Source organism: Giraffa tippelskirchi, chromosome 9, assembly GCF_054371585.1.
Source record: "Giraffa tippelskirchi isolate mGirTip1 chromosome 9, T2T-mGirTip1v1.2.pri, whole genome shotgun sequence".
NCBI classification, from domain to species: Eukaryota; Metazoa; Chordata; class Mammalia; order Artiodactyla; family Giraffidae; genus Giraffa; species Giraffa tippelskirchi.
In genome coordinates, this window is record NC_137283.1 from 55296394 (window position 1) to 55314580 (window position 18187).

General features: G+C 46.7%; 1 protein-coding gene across 18 annotated transcripts in view; it reads right to left on the bottom strand.

Moving 5' to 3' along the window:
- NR2C2 (nuclear receptor subfamily 2 group C member 2) overlaps positions 1 to 18187 on the bottom strand; it is a 115131-nt gene that overhangs the window by 19650 nt on the left and 77294 nt on the right. For all 18 annotated transcript variants that reach the window (XR_014064377.1, XR_014064375.1, XR_014064381.1 and 15 more), the window contains 2 exons: positions 6176 to 6376; positions 416 to 518 (listed from right to left, as the gene is read on the bottom strand). Coding sequence is in view for 10 of the 18 variants with exons in the window: in XM_081526397.1 (XP_081382523.1) it covers positions 416 to 518; positions 6176 to 6376 (304 nt within the window). In the remaining 8 variants the exon portion in view is untranslated. The remainder of the gene's footprint in view (positions 1 to 415; positions 519 to 6175; positions 6377 to 18187) is intronic.

The following is an 18187-nucleotide window of genomic DNA, read 5'->3' on the forward strand; positions in this document are numbered from 1 at the left end:
AGGACCAGGAGGGATGGACAGCAGACACATCGCGTAAAACAGCAAAGCACTGGGCAAATGGTAACTACACTCATGACTGATTCCTTTTTCTTTGGCCAAGGTATGTGGGATCTTAGTTCTCTAACCAGAGATCAAACCCAGTGAAGCATGGTTTTAATCACTGGAACATGAGGGAAGTCTTGATTACCTTCTTACTAGTACAAAAATAATCAACATTCAATCATGATTTATAAATCACAGACCCAGTTTCTTGACTTTTCCTTTTGATTCCTATAATCTGACAACCTGATCTGCTTATGGACATCATCTTCCCAATAAAGAAAAGTACAGTCACATTTGACCACCCTCCCCGCCCTGGGTCTGGTCCGCGATGCTGGCCCCCGAGGGGCACCCAGCATGGCCGCTGCTCACTCACCCGAGGCTTTGTCGCCGCACACCACACAGTACTCTACCACCTGGGGCCGCTGGGCGTCGGTCTTCCCCAGCAAACGCTCCACAGAAGCAGAGTCCGTGACGATCTAAGGATAAACAGGAAATAAGATGATGAACACACAGAAGAACTGTACAGAAAAGATCTTCACGACCCAGACAACCACGATGGTGTGATCACTCACCTAGAGCCAGACATCCTGGAATGTGAAGTCAAGTGGGCCTTAGGAAGCATCACTACGAACAAAGCTAGTGGAGGTGATGGAATTCCAGTTGAGCTATTTCAAGTCCTAAAAGATGATGCTGTGAAAGTGCTGCACTCAATATGCCAGCAAATTTGGAAAACTCAGCAGTGGCCACAGGACTGGAAAAGGTCAGTTTTCGTTCCAATCCCAAAGAAAGGCAATGCCAAAGAATGCTCAAACTACCGCACAATTGCACTCATCTCACACGCTAGTAAAGGAATGCTCAAAATTCTCCAAGCCAGGCTTCAGCAATACGTGAACTGTGAACTTCCAGATGTTCAACCTGGTTTTAGAAAAGGCAGAGGAACCAGAGATCAAATTGCCAACATCCGCTGGATCACTGAACAAGCAAGAGAGTTCCAGAAAAACATCTATTTCTGCTTTATTGACCATGCCAAAGTCTTTGACTGTGTGGATCACAACAAACTGTGGAAAATTTTTAAAGAGATCCGAATACCAGACCACTGGACCTGCCTCCTGAGAAATCTGTATGCAGGTCAAGAGCAACAATTTAAACTGGATATGTAACAATAGGCTGGTTCCAACTCGGGAAAAGAGTACGTCAAGGCTGTATATTGTCACCCTGCTTATTTAACTTATATGCAGAGTACATCATATGAAATGCCAGGCTGGGTGAAGTACAGCTGGAATCAAGACTTCTGGGAGAAATATCAATAACCTCAGATGTGCAGATGACACCACCCTATGGCAGAAACCGAAAGAGAGCCTCTTGATGAAAGTGAAAGAGAGTGAAAAAGTTGGTTTAAAACTTAACATTCAGAAAACTAAGATCATGGCATACGGTCCCATCACTCCATGGCAAATAGATGGGGAAACAATGGAAACACTTGATAGACTTTGTTTTCTTGGGCTCCAAGATCACTGCAGATGATGACTGCAGCCATGAAATTAAAAGACGCTTGCTCCTTAGAAGAAAAGTTATGACCAACCTAGACAGCATATTAATAAGTAGAGACATTATTTTGCTGACAAAGGTCCATCTAGTCAAAGCTGTGGTTTTTCCAGTGGTCATGTATGGATGTGAGAGTTCACATCCATACTATAAAGAAAGCTGAGCACCAAAGAATTGAGATGCCTTTGAACTGTGGTGTTGGAGAAGACTCTTGAGAGTCCTTTGGACTGGAAGGAGATCCAACCAGTCCATCCTAAAGGAAATCAGTCCTGAATATTCATTGGAAGGACTGATGTTGAAGCTGAAACTCCAATACTTTGACCACCTGATGTGAAGAACTGACTCACTGGAAAAGACCCTGATGTTGGGAAGGATTGAAGGCAGGAGGAGAAGGGGACGAGACAGGATGAGATGGTTGGACGGCATCACTGACTCAATGGACATGAGTCTGAGTAAGCTCTGGGAGTTGGTGATGGACAGGGAAGTCTGGTGTGCTGCAGTCCATGGAGTCGCAGAGTCGGACACGACTAAGCGATTAAACTGAACTGAAGATGATGAAAAACCAGAGCAAGAAGCCAAGTCAGGCTCAACTGTGAATTCCTAATCTCCGGTTTCTAAGAACAACTGTGGGCAGAACTGGGAAAATCCCACTTGACAACCTCATCTGCCAGCAGGAATGGGGAGGCAATGCCTCTGGACCACACCCTTTAGCAGTGGCGGGGGTTCGGCTGGGGCTGCCTGGGGTCAGACACTGCTTCTCAATGACCCACCCTCCAACCTGCTACCACCACCAAGACCAGGGACCGTGGGGGAGGCCCATGCAGACGCTCCATGAGGACATTGAGGGTCTCTCTGGCTGCTTCTCTACTCTCGTGAAACAGCTCAGAAGTTCAGACTACTACATTTAGCAGAAAAATAATTAAGCCTTACTGATTAAACAACTAGCTCTCTTGTGCGGCTCTGGAAGTGGAGGGACTAGGCAGGGAACCTCTGAAACCTATTTCTCCTTCCTTTGTAGGTGACTTTCTACATGACCCACAGTGCTCTCCACCTACAAGAGTAATGTGACTGAAAATGGCATATGAAAAAAAGTGAACAACAGCTGTTACAAAATAATGTGGGTCACAACCTAGTTGAGGCCAAGGGGCTTGTGTAACTCAATGAAGCTACGAGCCATGCCATGCAGGTTCACCCAAGACGGACGGGTCATAGTGGAGAGTTTGGAAAAAACGTGGTCCACCGGAGGAAGGAATGGCAAACCACTCCAGTATTTTTGCCGCGCGAGCTCCATGAACATGAATAGTATCAAAAGGCAAAAAGATGTGAGACTGGAAGATGAGCCCCCCGGGCCGTAAGGTGTCCAATGTGCTACTGGGGAAGAGTGGAGGGCAGTTCCTAAGAGCTCCAGGAGGGAGGAGGCCTCTGGGCCAGAGCGGGAACGACGCTCAGCTGTGGATGTGTCAGGTGATGAAAGTCAAGTCTGATGCTGTAAAGAACAACATGGCACAGGAACCGGGAATGTTAGGTCCATGAATCAAGGTAAACTGGATGTGGCCAAGCAGGAGATGCCAAGAGTAAGCATCGACATCTTAAGAGTTAGTGAACTAAAATGGACAGGAGTGGGTGAATTTAATTCAGATGACCACTGTATCTACTACTGTGGGCAAGAATCTGTTAGAAGAAATGGAGTAGCCATCATAGTCAACAAGAGTCTGAAACGCAGTACTTGGATGCAACCTCAAAAATAACAGAAAGATCTCAGTTCATTTCCGAGGCAAACCATTCAACATCGCAGCAATCTAAGACTATGCCCCAACCACTGATGCCGAAGAAGCTGAAGTTGACCTGTTCCATGAAGACTTTCTAGAACGAACACCAAAAAGAGATGTCCTTTTCATCATAGGGGACTGGAATGCAAAAGTAGGAAGTAAAGAGATACCTGGAGTAACAGCCAAGTTTGGCCTTGGAGTACAGAATGAAGCAGGGCAAAGGCTAACAGAGTTTTTCCAAGAGAAAGCACTGGTCAGAGCAAACACCCTCTTCCAACAGCATGTAAGAGATGACTACACATGAACCTCACCAAGTGGTCAACAGCAAAATTAGAACTGATTTTATTCTTTGCAGCCAAAGATGGAGAAGCTCTACAGAGTCAGCAAAAACAAGACCTGGAGCTGACTGTCGCTCAGATCATGAGCTCCGTATTGCAAAATTCAGCCTTTAATTGAAGAAAGTAGGAGAAATCACGAGGCCATTCAGATAGGACTTAAATCAAATCCCTATTGATTATACAGTGGAAGTAATGACTGACTGGTTCAAAATTGGGAAAGAAGTACAACAAAGCTGTATATTATCACCCTGTTTATTTAACTTATATGCAGAGTACATCATGTGAAAGGCTGGGCTAGATAAATCACAAGCTGGAATCAAGATTGCTGGGAGAAACATCAACAACCTCAGATATGCAGATGATACTACCCTAATGGCAGAAAGTAAAGAGGAACTTAAGAACCTCTTGATGAAGGTGAAAGAACAGAGTGAAAAAGCTGGCTTAAAACTCAATATTCAAAAAACTAAGATCATAACATCAGGTCCCATCATTTCATGGCAAATAGAAAGGGGAAAGTGGAAACAGCGATAGATTTTGTTTTCTTGGGCTACAAAAATCACTGCGGACAGTGACCGCAACCATTAAATTAAAGGATGCTTTCTCCTTGGAAGGAAAGGGATCACAAACCTAGACAGTGTATTAAGAAGCAAAGACATCACTTTGCTGACAAAGGTCTGTACAGTCAAAGCTATGGTTTTCTAGTAGTAACGTACAGATATGAGAGTTGGACCATAAAGAAGGCTGAGTGCCAAAGAATCGATGCTTTCGAATTGTGGTGTTGGAGAAGACTCTTGAGAATCCCTTTGACCGTGAGGAGATCAAACTAGTCAATCCTAAAGAAAATCAATCAACTCTGAATATTCACTGGAAGGACTGTTGCTGAAGGTCCAATACTTAGGCCACCTGATGTGAAGAGCTGACTCACTGGAAAAGACCCTGATGCTGGGAATGACTGAAGGCAAAAGAAGCAGCACGCAGCAGACAATGAGATAGCTGGATGGCATCACTGACTCAATGGACATGAATTTAAGCAAATTTCAGGAGACAGTGAAGGGCAGGGAAGCCTGGCATGCTGCAGTCCATGGGGTCACAAAGAGTCAGACACAACTTAGTGACTGAACAACCACCACTACCAACAATAAGCCTTAAAGTGATTTAAGTACAGTGAATATATACAGAAATCATTATGTGGAATGACCTCTTGTAAGAGATGCAAAAGAATCACAGCCATCCTCTCACGAGCGAGGAGTCTAAGCAACCAGGGAGGAATTCCGATTTCAGGTGATCAGAATGGAAGCTGGGAAGGGAAGGAGGAGGAGATCTTCACTGAGGCCATCACGCAGTGTCTCACAAGTACAGCTCTGAAAGCTATGCGCACTGGTGTTCTGAACACAGCTTGAGCAAAGGAAATAAACCCTTTCCTTCCTGAATTTTCTCCATAGCAGAAAGCCCCCTGCAAGACACATGGATTCCCAGCAGCACTGGTCACAGTAGTCAAAAGGTCAAAGCAACCCCAGTATCCATCAACAGATGAATGGATAACCCATGCGTGGTCCAGCCACAGAGTGGAGTATCATTCAGATTTAAAAGGAAGGAATCCTGATACATGTGACCACACAGATGAACCTTGAGGATATTGGGCTCAGTGAAATTAGCCAGTCATAGAAGGACAAATATTACAGCAGTCTACTTATGTGAGGTCCCTAGAGTCGTCAGACCCATAGAAAGGAGAGGAGTGGTGGCCAGGGGCTGGGGGAGAGGTGGGGGACAGGAGGTGTGCAATGGCTACAGAGCTTCAGTCGGGGAGGATGGAGCGTTCTGTGGATGGACCCGGGGCGGGGGGTAGGGGGAGGGCGTTGCAAAACAATGTCAATACACTTAATGCCAAAGTCAATACGCTGAACTGGACACTTAAAACTGATTGAGACAGTGAAGTTCATATGTTACCACAATTTTTTTTTTAAATTAGAAAGCAGAACCAAACAAGACTGTGGACTGCACGTGGACTGAACGCGCTCTCTGCTTGGCCAATGCGGGACACTGGCCTTGAGTCCCTGCTCCTCCAGGTGCTGGACCTGGACATTCAGCGCTTCCTAGTAACCCTGCTCTTCCCCTTCCTGCACCTGCCCGGACCCCACCTTGCCCGTCAGAGGGAGAAGCAGGGCAGGGACAGAGACCAGAGCAGAGGGGCCACAGGCAGCAGCCCACAGGAGCAAGGACAGAGCAGACAGCTGGCCAGGCCGAGTGAGATCAGAACCAGTCGGCCCTCACCTGGCTGTGGTCAGCCTTGGTGAGACAGTCCTCCAGGGGCCACGCCGACTCCTCAGTCGGTCTCCTGTCTGCACCCTCCCTGAGCACTGCAGCAGCTGCCGGTCCCCAAAGGGCCTTCAGGGACGGACTTGGCCTCCAGAGTAGAGGTAAGAGTCCAGAACAAGCGCGGCAGCAGAAATGCTGAGATAAACACCTGTCAACGGGTCTTACTTGGATCCTGCCGGGGACGAGGTTGTCCGAGGTGGTGAATATGAGCTGCTTGGCACTGGAGGTCTCCGGGGAAGCCAGGATCACCTTCCCAGTTCCAGCTCCATCGGGGCTGGTCAGGATGAACTGCTGCTTGGGGGATCCGGAGGCGTCCACCGCGGTGACGATCTGGATCTTCTGTCCCGTCTGCTGGTCGGTCACGATCTACAAGACACAACACGGAGAGGGCTCTCACGGAGCACGCGCAGCAGCTGCCAGTGCCGGCCCGGAGTCGGCTGGTCCAGGACAGTCTCACCAGTGCCGGAGAAAGAGCAGACGACAGGGAGCTTTTCAGAGTCCACTTTTCACAAAACTGTGTCATTCCAGGGTGATACCATCCCTACTATTTTTACAATCACAGTGCCCTTCGGAAGGAGGGGAAGGGAAATTGTACAAAGGCGCTCCAAAGGCACAGACTTCGGTGATGAGGTCAGTCCTGGGGTCATGACACACAGCTTGTGACTGCGGTCAACTCTGCCGTATGGGGTGCATGACAGCAGTTCAGGGACTAGATCCCCACAGTTCTCATCACAAGGAAAATGAGCATTTGTTCTTCCTTTACCTTTTCTCTATATGTATACGAGATGGCCAATGGTAACTAAACGTACTGTGGCAATCATTTCACAACGTGTCTAAGTCACTGTGCTCTGCGCTCAGCACACTGCTGCACATCCATTAGTTTCAATAAAACTGGACCAAGAAAGGCCCCTTCCGGTATGAATGAAATGGAGACAACAAACAGTAGATGGTAGCTTAACTTATCTATATATATATAGAGAGAAAAGAGTGCTAAGGAGGTACATACATCCATATGTGTATGGATCCATGTATGTATGGACGTGTGTATCTCCTTGTTCTAGTCAAACTGAGAAATGTGAGCAACCCTAACTTTTATTTTCTGGCCACGCTGCCTGGTATGTGGGATCTTAGTTCCCTGACCAGGGATGGAACCCAGGCGCCCTGCACTGGAAGCGTGGAGCCCAAACCACTGGATGAGCAGGGAATGCCCTCTCCTGAGTTTCTGAACCCCCAGCTGACAAAGGCTGCTTTAAAGAAGGGCGGCCTCTGAAGGGCAGGCCCTGTAAATGCCTGCCCTGGAGTGACGCACGCAGGGGGCTCCTTGCTGACACCCCAGCTTCCCCGTGTCCTGCCTCAGAGGTCCTCAAGCACAGAGACGACACCTGACTGGGGCTGCACCCCCAAGGTCGGCACCCGGAGAGAGGCCGCGAACGAGACCGCGGCAGCCCTGGGGCAGTGAGCACCGACTCTGGACAAGCCCTGAGCCTGGCTCTCTGGGGACGCCCACCGCTCAGGAGCCCCTCACGAGAGGGGGCCTCTTCCCTGCGTCCCTGTCCCAGTGCACCAGTCATGACTAAACAGCTCCTGTGGGAAGAGCAACTTCTCTTCCTCCCGCTCGTGCTGTTCTCTGAAGCTCTTCCAGCCCCTTCCTGCTTCTCTTCCAGGCCAGGCGCCCGGCCTGGAGCGCTGCCCACTCTCTCCCCGAGGACCCGAGCAGGCCTTCCAGGCAGACAGGGCTCCGGGGGTGCTTGCGCTGGGCCCCGGGCAGGGGAGATGTGCCGTGTCTCTGGGGGACCCCAGCTCCCTGGAGCATCTACAGATGGGTCTGTGCCCTCTCCTGACAGAACTGCTTCGGGACACGGCATCCCCAGGTTCCCACACCAAATGCACAGTCCTACCCTACAGCTCTGCCAACATCCAGTAGAGAAAACGAGACAATGCTGGTAGGTGCCGAAGAATGACACAGGCAAGGTCAGTCAGTCACTGAACACGTGTTTACCGGCTGCTCTCGGTACTGAGGATGGAGACGTGAACTCGGCGGGGAGCCCACCTGCCTCCAATTCAGTCAGCGCAAGTGCCACGGAGGAAAGCACACAGCAGGGTAACGAACAGAAGACGACACGGGGAAGGACGTGGGGCAGCCTGAGGAGGGAGTGACGCTGGACAAGACCCGACTGAGGCGAGAGGGAGGCGTGCAGAGCCATGACCGAGCACAGGGCCCGAGGGCTGCAGGCTGGACGGCATTCCCAGCGCACCATCACTGCCAACGAGGGGCCACGGGCGCTCCACACTTGAAGAAGCACACTCAGCAGGAAGGAGAGGAAGGACTTTCACTGTTACAACCTGCGGCATGCCCAGGCCCCTGGAGCAGTCCAACAGGAGACAGAAAACTGGGTGACAAGCAGGACAGCAGACTGGGTGAGACAACGCGTCCCGGCTGCCAAGGGAGGGCCTCCTGCCTTACTGCGTGAGAAGGGATGCTAAATGGCCTTCGGAAGGCCCTCCCCTAGCCTGGAGATCTGTGAGTCAGAGGTCTGACATCCTCTTCACGCCTGTCAGCTCTCCCTTTCTTCCTGAAGTGTTCTGGAACCTCACTCACAGTGACCATAAGGCCGAGAGATCTTGCTGACACACGGGCAGGCAGACTCCGTAATGAGACTGAGGAGACATCAAATTGAGAGGACGTATCCAAAGTTTAAGACTCCTGTGGAGGAGAAAGGTGTGGGGGGGAGAATCATGTCCCCTCAAAAAGATGTCTCAGCCCTAATCCCCAGGACTCACACACGTGACCTAACTTGGAACAGCCTTTGCGAACATAGTCGACTTCAGGTGACAGCACACGGCACCGCCCTTTAAAAGGCAGCCACGTGATGACAGAGGCAGAGGCGGCCGTGACTCGGCTGCAAGCAGAGACGCTCCCTAGAACCTTAAGACAGAGCCTGGCCCTGCCAACACCACGGTTTCAGGTTTATGCCCCCCAGAATTGTGAGAAGAACACACTTCTGTTGTTTTAAGCAACTCAGTTTGTGGTACTCTGTGTAGCAGCCCCAGGAAACAAACACAAGAGACAAACTTTAATTTCTTTACTTGGAACAAATATTCAGACTCCCAACCTGCAAACTCTGTAATAGACTGCGGGCAGGGCAGGGAGCGCTGGGGGGGTTTTAGAAGAAGGGACACTGTTCTGACTTTTAAGGTTAAGGCCTTCCACAGCCTGGTTACTATCAGTGCTGCTTTAATGCTGCTTTTGAAAAGTGCTTTTGTTCCAATGTGACTGATACATTGCTTCCCTGCTGGCTCAGCTGGCAAAGAATCTCCCTGAAATGTGGGAGACCTGGGTTCTACCCCTGGGTTGGGAAGATGCTGCCATTCTCGTCTATTCACCCTCTCTGTTCCAGCCAGTCTGGGCCCACTGTTTCTATTGGAAAGAACAGCTTGCAAACAGATGGCCTGAAGGCAAAAACTGAGTCACAAGGTAACTTTCCATTCCTTTTCCCAAATTTTACGTTAAAAAAAACCAAAAACACCTCAATCGACAACATTTAAAAATGGGATATTTCCCATAAAAATCCTGTTTACTGACTGCTCTTCTGGCTTCCCTGGTGGCTCAGGGGTAAAGAAGTCACCTGCAATGCAGGAGATGTGGGCTCAATCCCTGGATTGGGAAGACCCCCGGAGGAGGAAATGGCAACCCACTCGAGTATTCTTGCCTGGGAAAACCCTCAGACACAGGAGCCTCGGGGAGCTATAGTCCATGGAGTCACCAAGAGTCAGACACAAATGACCACCGGTGTGCACGCATGCAGACACACACACATACACAGAGCTCTTTTTAACAAACTAGCAGCTCTGGCCGTCCTGGGCCCACATTCCCCCGGTACCAGTTGGGTGGGCGCGGCTGCCCCTTTAGCTGGTTTCCCCAACCCCTGCCGTGCCCTCCTCCGCCTCTGCCTGGTCCTGTGAACACCTGAGTCTGTGATTCCTACACGGCACTTGGAGCTGCAGCCACAACTGGAATGCCTGCCCACCGCTTCCCCGCGGCATCAGTGTGGAGCGGCCCTCGAGCTTCCCGAGCCTGCTTACATCTCCATAGAAGAGGTCACCAGGGAAGTGAAACAGCACATGTGAAAGCGCTTGGCGCACGGCCCAGAACATAACAGGACCTTCTCTAAGCTCTCACACTTCTCTCCCTCACTTGGGAAATCTTGTCTCAGCCATTTCATCTCATCAGTTCTCCCCCACTGAGAAAATCAGGACTTTCTTCTGTGGCTCACTAATGTGTGTCAGGCATGAGGCTCAGTTCAGTTCAGTCGCTCAGTCGTGTCTGACTCTTTGCGACCTCATGGACTGTAGCAGCCAGGCCTCCCTGTCCATCACCAACTCCCAGAGTCCACTCAAACTCATGTCCATGGAGTTGGCGATGCCATCCAACCATCTCATCGTCTGTCGTCCCTTTCTTCTCCCGCCTTCAATCTTTCCCAGCATCAGGGTCTTTTCCAATGAGTCAGTTCTTCGCATCAGGTGGCCAAAGTATTGGAGTTTCAGCTTCAGTCCTTCCAATGAACACCCAGGACTGATTTCCTTTAGGATGGACTAGTTGGATCTCCTTGCAGTCCAAGGGGCTTTCGAGTCTTCTCCAACACCACAGTTCAAAAGCATCAGTTCTTCGGCACTCAGCTTTCTTTATGGTCCAGCTCTCACATCCATACATGACCGCTGGAAAAACCATAGCTTTGACTGGGTGGACCTTTGCTGGTACTAGGCTAGCAGACAGGCATTACGGACAAAGTGCCTGCTTTCACCAAGCTTTTAGTTTAATGAGAAAGACTGGCAAAAAGCAAGTAAACAAACCAACCAGGAAATAATTTAAGTGTATGATACATTCTTTGAGGGGAAAGATCAGGCTGGGGTGAGAGAAAAATGCAGGCACTTTAGAAAGAGAGATGAGGGAAGGCCTCTGTGATGAGGCGACATTTCAAAGAAGATTAAAGGCCGAGGAGAAGGATGCCAGGTATAGGTTTAGGGAAAAGTGCATTCTAAGCAACAGGAAGCGTTCTGGCATGTGGGAAGTCCTGAGAGGAAGGAACTCTGGGGACTGATGTCAGGGCCCAAGGATCTAGAGGGGCGGGGGCTGGCCCTGCAGGGAGTGGGGGTTTCTAAGCACAGTGAGAGCCACTCGGGGGCTGTTTCCCCCCAGAAGCAGATCTTCTGGTTCCTTGTAGTACTGGACACCTATCCTATACTATTTTATATGCACATACATCCACAATCTGTCAGCATTACAGGTCAGCACATGTTAGAGTATAACAAAGAACAACAGCAAAGATGACTAAATTTAAAAGAAAAAAGGTATAAAATGTTCAAAAATTTTTTGAACTACACAAAAAGGTAAATGATTTTTTAAATAAATGACTCAGATGAATAATTAGTGTTGCTCACAGGCGACAGTGATAAAACAAGCATCTTCTCCATTTGGCACCACTGACGCCTCAATTCTTACAAGTTTAGGTGGGTAAAATATTTGACAAAGTTTTCTTTCTTAAATAAGATAAAACATGTTTTCTAAATACACTCAAAGTTTTAAGTGAGGGAATGATGGGAAACAAAGGTCTTAGATGTTGGCTGGAAAAAAAGGAAAACAAGTAACTGGAATCCGGGGGACAGTCAGGGTGGCCCCGGCGTGGCCCAGGTGCGAGCTGAGGGGGCAGGACAGGGGTGCAGGCGGGGCAGGCGTGAGCACTGAGGAGGAGGAGTCAGCAACGACTCTCCAGCTTCCAGCCTGAGCAGGCGAGTGGACGGGCAAGAGGTGGTAGGGACTGAAAGTCTGTTTCTGGCTTGCCAAGTATGAGATGTCCAAGAGAGGATGTCCAACAAACTACCAGACAGATGAGTCAAGTTCAAAGTACACTTCCAGTTTCAACTTCAACACATGAAGAGCTAGGAACTCATCATTCTGTCCTTAAAATAAGGAAAAAAACTAAACAAACTGAAGATCAAGGACTTTCCTTGAGGGCTCATCAGAGAGCTGACCTTTGTGAGGCAAACTGAGATCTGGAGAGAAGTGAAGTCATCAAGTCTGAGGTCTCTTTACGTGGATCAGAAGCCAAGTGGGTAGGAGACACCAGTGGTAATCACAGTGAGCCTGGAGACCTCATACATACTAGCAGGGGAGTGAGAAACTCCTGGGTGGGGGGGAGGACACAGTCATAGAGGGTCCCACACTTTCATGAGTTTCAGCTCCAGGAATCCCACTTGGTTCTCCTGGTAAAGAGATGAGAATGACCCTCTAGTGACTCTGGCAGGGGAAGGGAAGAGTATTCTTGGTAACAAAACAAAACAAAAAACTCAATGTAACAAAGGTCTATTCCCCAGGAGAAAAGACTTTACCAGAGACTTGTCTTATCCCACTGGGGAAAGGGCTTTTCTTCAACTTCAGGTCCCTCTACCCTGCCTTTCTCATATAAGTGGGGGCAGGGGAAATAAATAAATACTTGTGAAGGTCATAGCCCAAGGACAAAGGCCCACTAAAATACTGAGATTTCATCGTAAGATTACAGACCTAGGCAGTGTATTAAAAAGCAGAGACATTACTTTGCTGACAAAGGTCCATCTAGTCAAAGCTATGGTTTTTCCGGTAGTCACGTATGGATGTGAGAGTTGGACCATAAGGAAGGCTGGTGGTAGTGGTGGTTCAGTTGCTAAGTTGTGTCCGACTCTTGTGACCACATGGACTGTAGCCTGCAAAGTGCCTCTGTCCATGGGATTCTCCAGGCGAGAATACTGGAGTGGGCTGCCATTTTCTTCTCCAGGGGATCTTCTCAACCCAGGAATCAAAACCAAGTCTCCTGCATTGCAGGCAGATTCTTTACTGACCGAGCTAAATTGATGTTTTTGAACTATGGTGTTGGGAGAAGACTCTTGAGACTTCCTTGGACTGCAAGGAGATCAAACCAGTCAATCCTGAAGGAAATCAACTCTGAATAATTCATTAGAAGGATTGATGCTGAAGCTGAAGCTCCGATACTTTGGCCACCAGATTTGAAGAGCTGACTCATTAGAAAAGACCCCGATGCTGGGAAAGATTGAAGGCAGGAAGAGAAGGAGGTGACAGAGGATGAGATGGTTGGATGGCATCACCGACTCAATGGACATGAGTTTGAGCAAGCTCCAGGAATTGGTGATGGACAGGGAAGCCTGGTGTGCTGCAGTCCATGGAGTCGCAGAGAGTTGGACACAACTGAGCAACTGAACAACCACCACCCTTCCCTTTCACCTTACCAATTGGGCTACAGAATGGTAACAGCAGATTACGGCTGAGCTTCAAGACACAAACTCTCTGAGGAGGAATATCTAGGGAAGCTCAAAGTGAAGAGGACAAAAAACAAAGGCACTAGAGGAATCTGAAGTCTCAGCCACTTACAGTTATAGCAAACATTAAACACAGCTCAACTCCCAGCCAGAATAACATAACCCCTCACAGTAGAGGCAGATTTACTTCAGTTCCTATTATCTAACACAGCCAATATTGTCTGACATTTAGCAAAAAAAAAAAAAAAATTACACAGAATTTCAAAAGATAAGAAAAATACAATCTGGAAAGATAAAACAAGCATTGGACCCAGACTCAGATGTGACACAAATGTTAGAATTATCAGATAAGGAATTTAAAATAACCCATGACTACTATTCTAAGGATCTCTGAAGGAAAAAAAATTGACGACATGCAAGAACACATGAGAAATCTACAGAGAGATGAAATTCTCAGAAAACATAAAACGCTTGAAATCAAAAATAGTATAGCAGAAATGATGTACGCCTTGACGGGCTCACTAGACACAACCAAGGGAACAGATGGTGAGCTTGAGGATGGGTCCCTAGGAGCTCTCCTATGAAATGTGAGGGGAAAAGCGCGGAAAACACAAACACACACACAAAACCCAGAACACGACACCCCAGAACGATGGGACAGCTGCAGGAGACAACATACATGTGACTAGAATACCAGAAGGAGAAAGAAGAAGAAATACTGAAAGTAATAATAGGTGAGAACTTTCCATAATTAATGACAAAATACCAAACCACAGATCCATGAAGCTCAGAAAACAGCAAGCACAGTAAGTACTCAAAGACTACATTTAAGTATATCCTATTTATAAGACCAAAAAAAGATAAGAAGTTTAACTCTTCCTGTCAAAAAGATGGGAAAAGACTTCTCTCCCACTCTCCCTTTGGGAGAAAAGCCCACCTCACCTAAAAAGAAAAAAAAAAAATTTAGAGCAGATTTGTCTTTAGAAACCATGCAAGACGGAAGATGGCAGAGCAAAATATTTCAAAAGCTGTTGAAATAAACCACGAAACTAAAATTCTATATTTGACAAACATGTCCTTCAAAAGTGAAGGAGGTTCCGTCAATGAATGGATAAATCAATTATGGCACACACATAGTGGAGTATTATGTAGCCCTGAAAAAGAATAACATACATGCCATAAATGTGGATAAACATTATGTCAGACACAAAAGAAGCCAGACACAAAAAAGGTCACATACTGTGTGACTCCATTTGCATAAAATATCTAGAATTGATAAATCCATAGAGATAGAATTCAGACAACCACTAGGGACCAGGTGGGAGGAGGAACAGGGAAAACTGCACAGTGGTAAGGGGAGTGATGGAGTGAAAGAAATGTTTTGGAACTTGTCAGAGGAGGTGGCTGCATCGTATTATGAATAGTTAAATGCCACTGAACTCTTTTCAAATCCTCAAAGGTGATGCTGTGAAAGTGCTGCACTCGATATGCCAGCAAATTTGGAAAACTCAAGCAGTGGCCACAGGACTGGAAAAGGTCAGTTTTCGTTCCAATCCCAAAGAAAGGCAATGCCAAAGAATGCTCAAACTACCACACAATTGCACTCATCTCACATGCTAGTAAAGGAATGCTCAAAATTCTCCAAGCCAGGCTTCAGCAATACGTGAACCATGAACTTCCAGATGTTCAAGCTGGTTTTAGAAAAGGCAGAGGAACCAGAGATCAAATTGCCAATATCCGCTGGATCATCGAAAAAGCAAGAGAGTTCCAGAAAAACATCTGTTTCTGCTTTATTGACTATGCCAAAGCCTTTGACTGTGTGGATCACAATAAACTGTGGAAAATTCTGAAAGAGATGGGAATACCAGACCATCTGACCTGTCTCTTGAGAAACCTGTATGCAGGTCAGGAAGCAACAGTTAGAACTGGACATGGAACAACAGACTGGTTCCAAATAGGAAAAGGAGTACGTCAAGGCTGTATATTGTCACCCTGCTTATTTAACTTATATGCAGAGTACATCATGAGAAACGCTGGGCTGGAAGAAACACAAGCTGGAATCAAGATTGCCGGGAGAAATATCAATAACCTCAGATACGCGGATGACACCACCCTTATGGCAGAGAGTGAAGAAGAACTAAAGAGCCTCTTGATGAAGGTGAAGGAGGAGAGTGAAAAAGTTGGCTTAAAGCTCAACGTTCAGAAAACTAAGATCATGGCATCTGGTCCCATCACTCCATGGGAAATAGATGGGGAAACAGTGGAAACAGTGTCAGACTTTACTTTTTTGGGCTCCAGAATCACTGCTGATGGTGACTGCAGCCATGAAATTAAGAGATGCTTACTCCTTGGAAGGAAGGCTATGGCCAACCTAGATAGCATATTTAAAAGCAGAGACATTACTTTGCCAACAAAAGTCCGTCTAGTCAAGGCTATGGTTTTTCCAGTGGTCATGTATGGATGTGAGAGTTGGACGGTGAAGAAAGCTGAGCGCCGCAGAATTGATGCTTTTGAGCTGTGGTGTTGGAGAAGACTCTTGAGAGTCCCTTGAACTGCAAGGAGATCCAATCAATCCATCCTAAAAGAGATCAATCCTGGGTGTTCATTGGAAGGTCTGATGTTGAAGCTGAAACTCCAATACTTTGGCCACCTCATGCGAAGGGTTGACTCATTGGAAAAGACCCTGATGCTGGGTAGGATTGGGGGTGGGAGGAGAAGGGGATGACAGAGGATGAGATGGTTGGATGGTATCACCGACTCGATGAACATGGGTTTGGGTAGACTCCGGGTGTTGGTGATGTAGAGAGAGGCCTGGCGTGCTGCAATTCATGGTGTCGCAAAGAGTCGGACACGACTGAGCGACTGAACTGAACTGAACTCTTCACTTTAAAATGCTTAATTTTATGTCATGTATTTCACAGAAAATCATTAAAAAAACAAAAACACCAATATCGAAAAAGTCAAAGTGAAATAAAGACTTTCTCAGACAAAAACTTTACAAATTCGTCACCAGCAGATATGCCTTGTAAGAAATGTCCCAAGGTTTTCTTCAGGCAGAAGGTAAATGGAACAGATCGGGAACTTGCATTTACATAAAGAATGGGAGAACATCAAAGAAGGAATTAATGAAGGTAAAACAAATCTTGTTTTTCTTATTCTTAATCGATCTTCAAAAAAAAAAAAACTGTTAAAATTAACAATGTACTGAGTGACTACAGCATGTGGGAAAGTGAAATGAATTATAGCAATATTACAAAGGATGGGAGGCACGGGTTGACAATACTGTGAAAAGGTTCCCAATACAGGTGAAACAGAATACTGTCAGTTGAAAATGAATTTAGATTCGTTTAAAATGTACATTGTAAACTCTAGGGCAACAACTAAAAACAGTTGTAAAGAAGTATATGTGATACACTAAGAAAAGAGATAAAAGTGGATCAGATAAGTTGCTCGATCAAAACTAGAAAAGGCAGAAAAAGAAGCTTGGCATCACACCAGGAACAGTTACATACACGGTTGCTATTAATTCAAATATATTCACAATCCACTTTAAATGTGGATGTTCCGTATACACCACCCAAAAGAGACTGCCATCTGGATAACAAAAAGAAGACTCCAACTATACACTGTCTTCAGAAAACCCTAAACCCAGACAGATGAAAAATGAGAAGTCAAAAGACAGCTACGGTAACTACCTTGAAGAGAAAGCAGACTTCAGAACAAGGAAAATTTCAGGCATAAAGAAGGGCTTCATATGATAAAATGGCTCAATTCCCCACAAAGACATAACAATCCTAAATGTGCATGCACTGAGTAACAGAGCAACAAAATACATGAGGCACAAACAGACAGAACTGCCAAAAAGAAGCAATCAACTGTTACATCTGGAGTTATCACATCTCTGTGAGATTAAGCCTGCAGAAAATCAATAAGGATATAGTTGATCTGAGCAGCACTATCAATCACCCTGATATAACTGACCCAAAAAAGATGTCCTTTTCATTATAGGGGACTGGAATGCAAAAGTAGGAAGTCAAGAAACACCCGGCGTAACAGGCAAGTTTGGCCTTGGAGTACAGAATGAAGCAGGGCAAAGGCTAATAGAGTTTTGCCATGAGAACGCACTGGTAATAGCAAACACCCTATTCCGACAACACAAGAGAAGACTCTACACGTGGACATCACCAGATGGTCAACACTGAAATCAGATTGATTATATTCTTTGCAGCCAAAGATGGAGAAGCTCTATACAGTCAGCAAAAACAAGACCAGGAGCAGACTGTGGCTCAGATCATGAACTGCTTATTGCCAAATTCAGACTTAAATTGAAGAAAGTAGGGAAAACCACTAGACCATTCAGGTATGACCTAGATCAAATCCCTCATGAGTATACAGTGGAAATGACAAATAGATTTAAGGGACTAGACCTGATGGACAGAGTGCCTGATGAACTATGGACAGAGGCTCGTGACATTGTACAGGAGACAGGGATCAAGAAAATCCCCATGGAAAAGAAATGCAAAAAAGCAAAATGGCTGTCTGAGGAGGCCTTACAGATAGCTGGGAAGAGAAGAGAAGCGAAAAGCAAAGGAGAAAAGGAAAGATATTCTCATCTGAATGCAGAGTTCCAAAGAATAGCAAGGAGAGATAAGAAAGCCTTCCTCAGCGATCAGTGCAAACAAATAGAGGAAAACAACAGATTGGGAAAGACTAGAGACCTCTTCAAGAAAATTAGAGATATCAAAGGAACATTTCATGCAAAGATAGGCTCAATAAAGGACAGAAATGGTATGGACCTAACAGAAGCAGAAGATATTAAGAAGAGGTGGCAAGAATACACAGAAGAACTGTACAAAAAAGATCTTCACG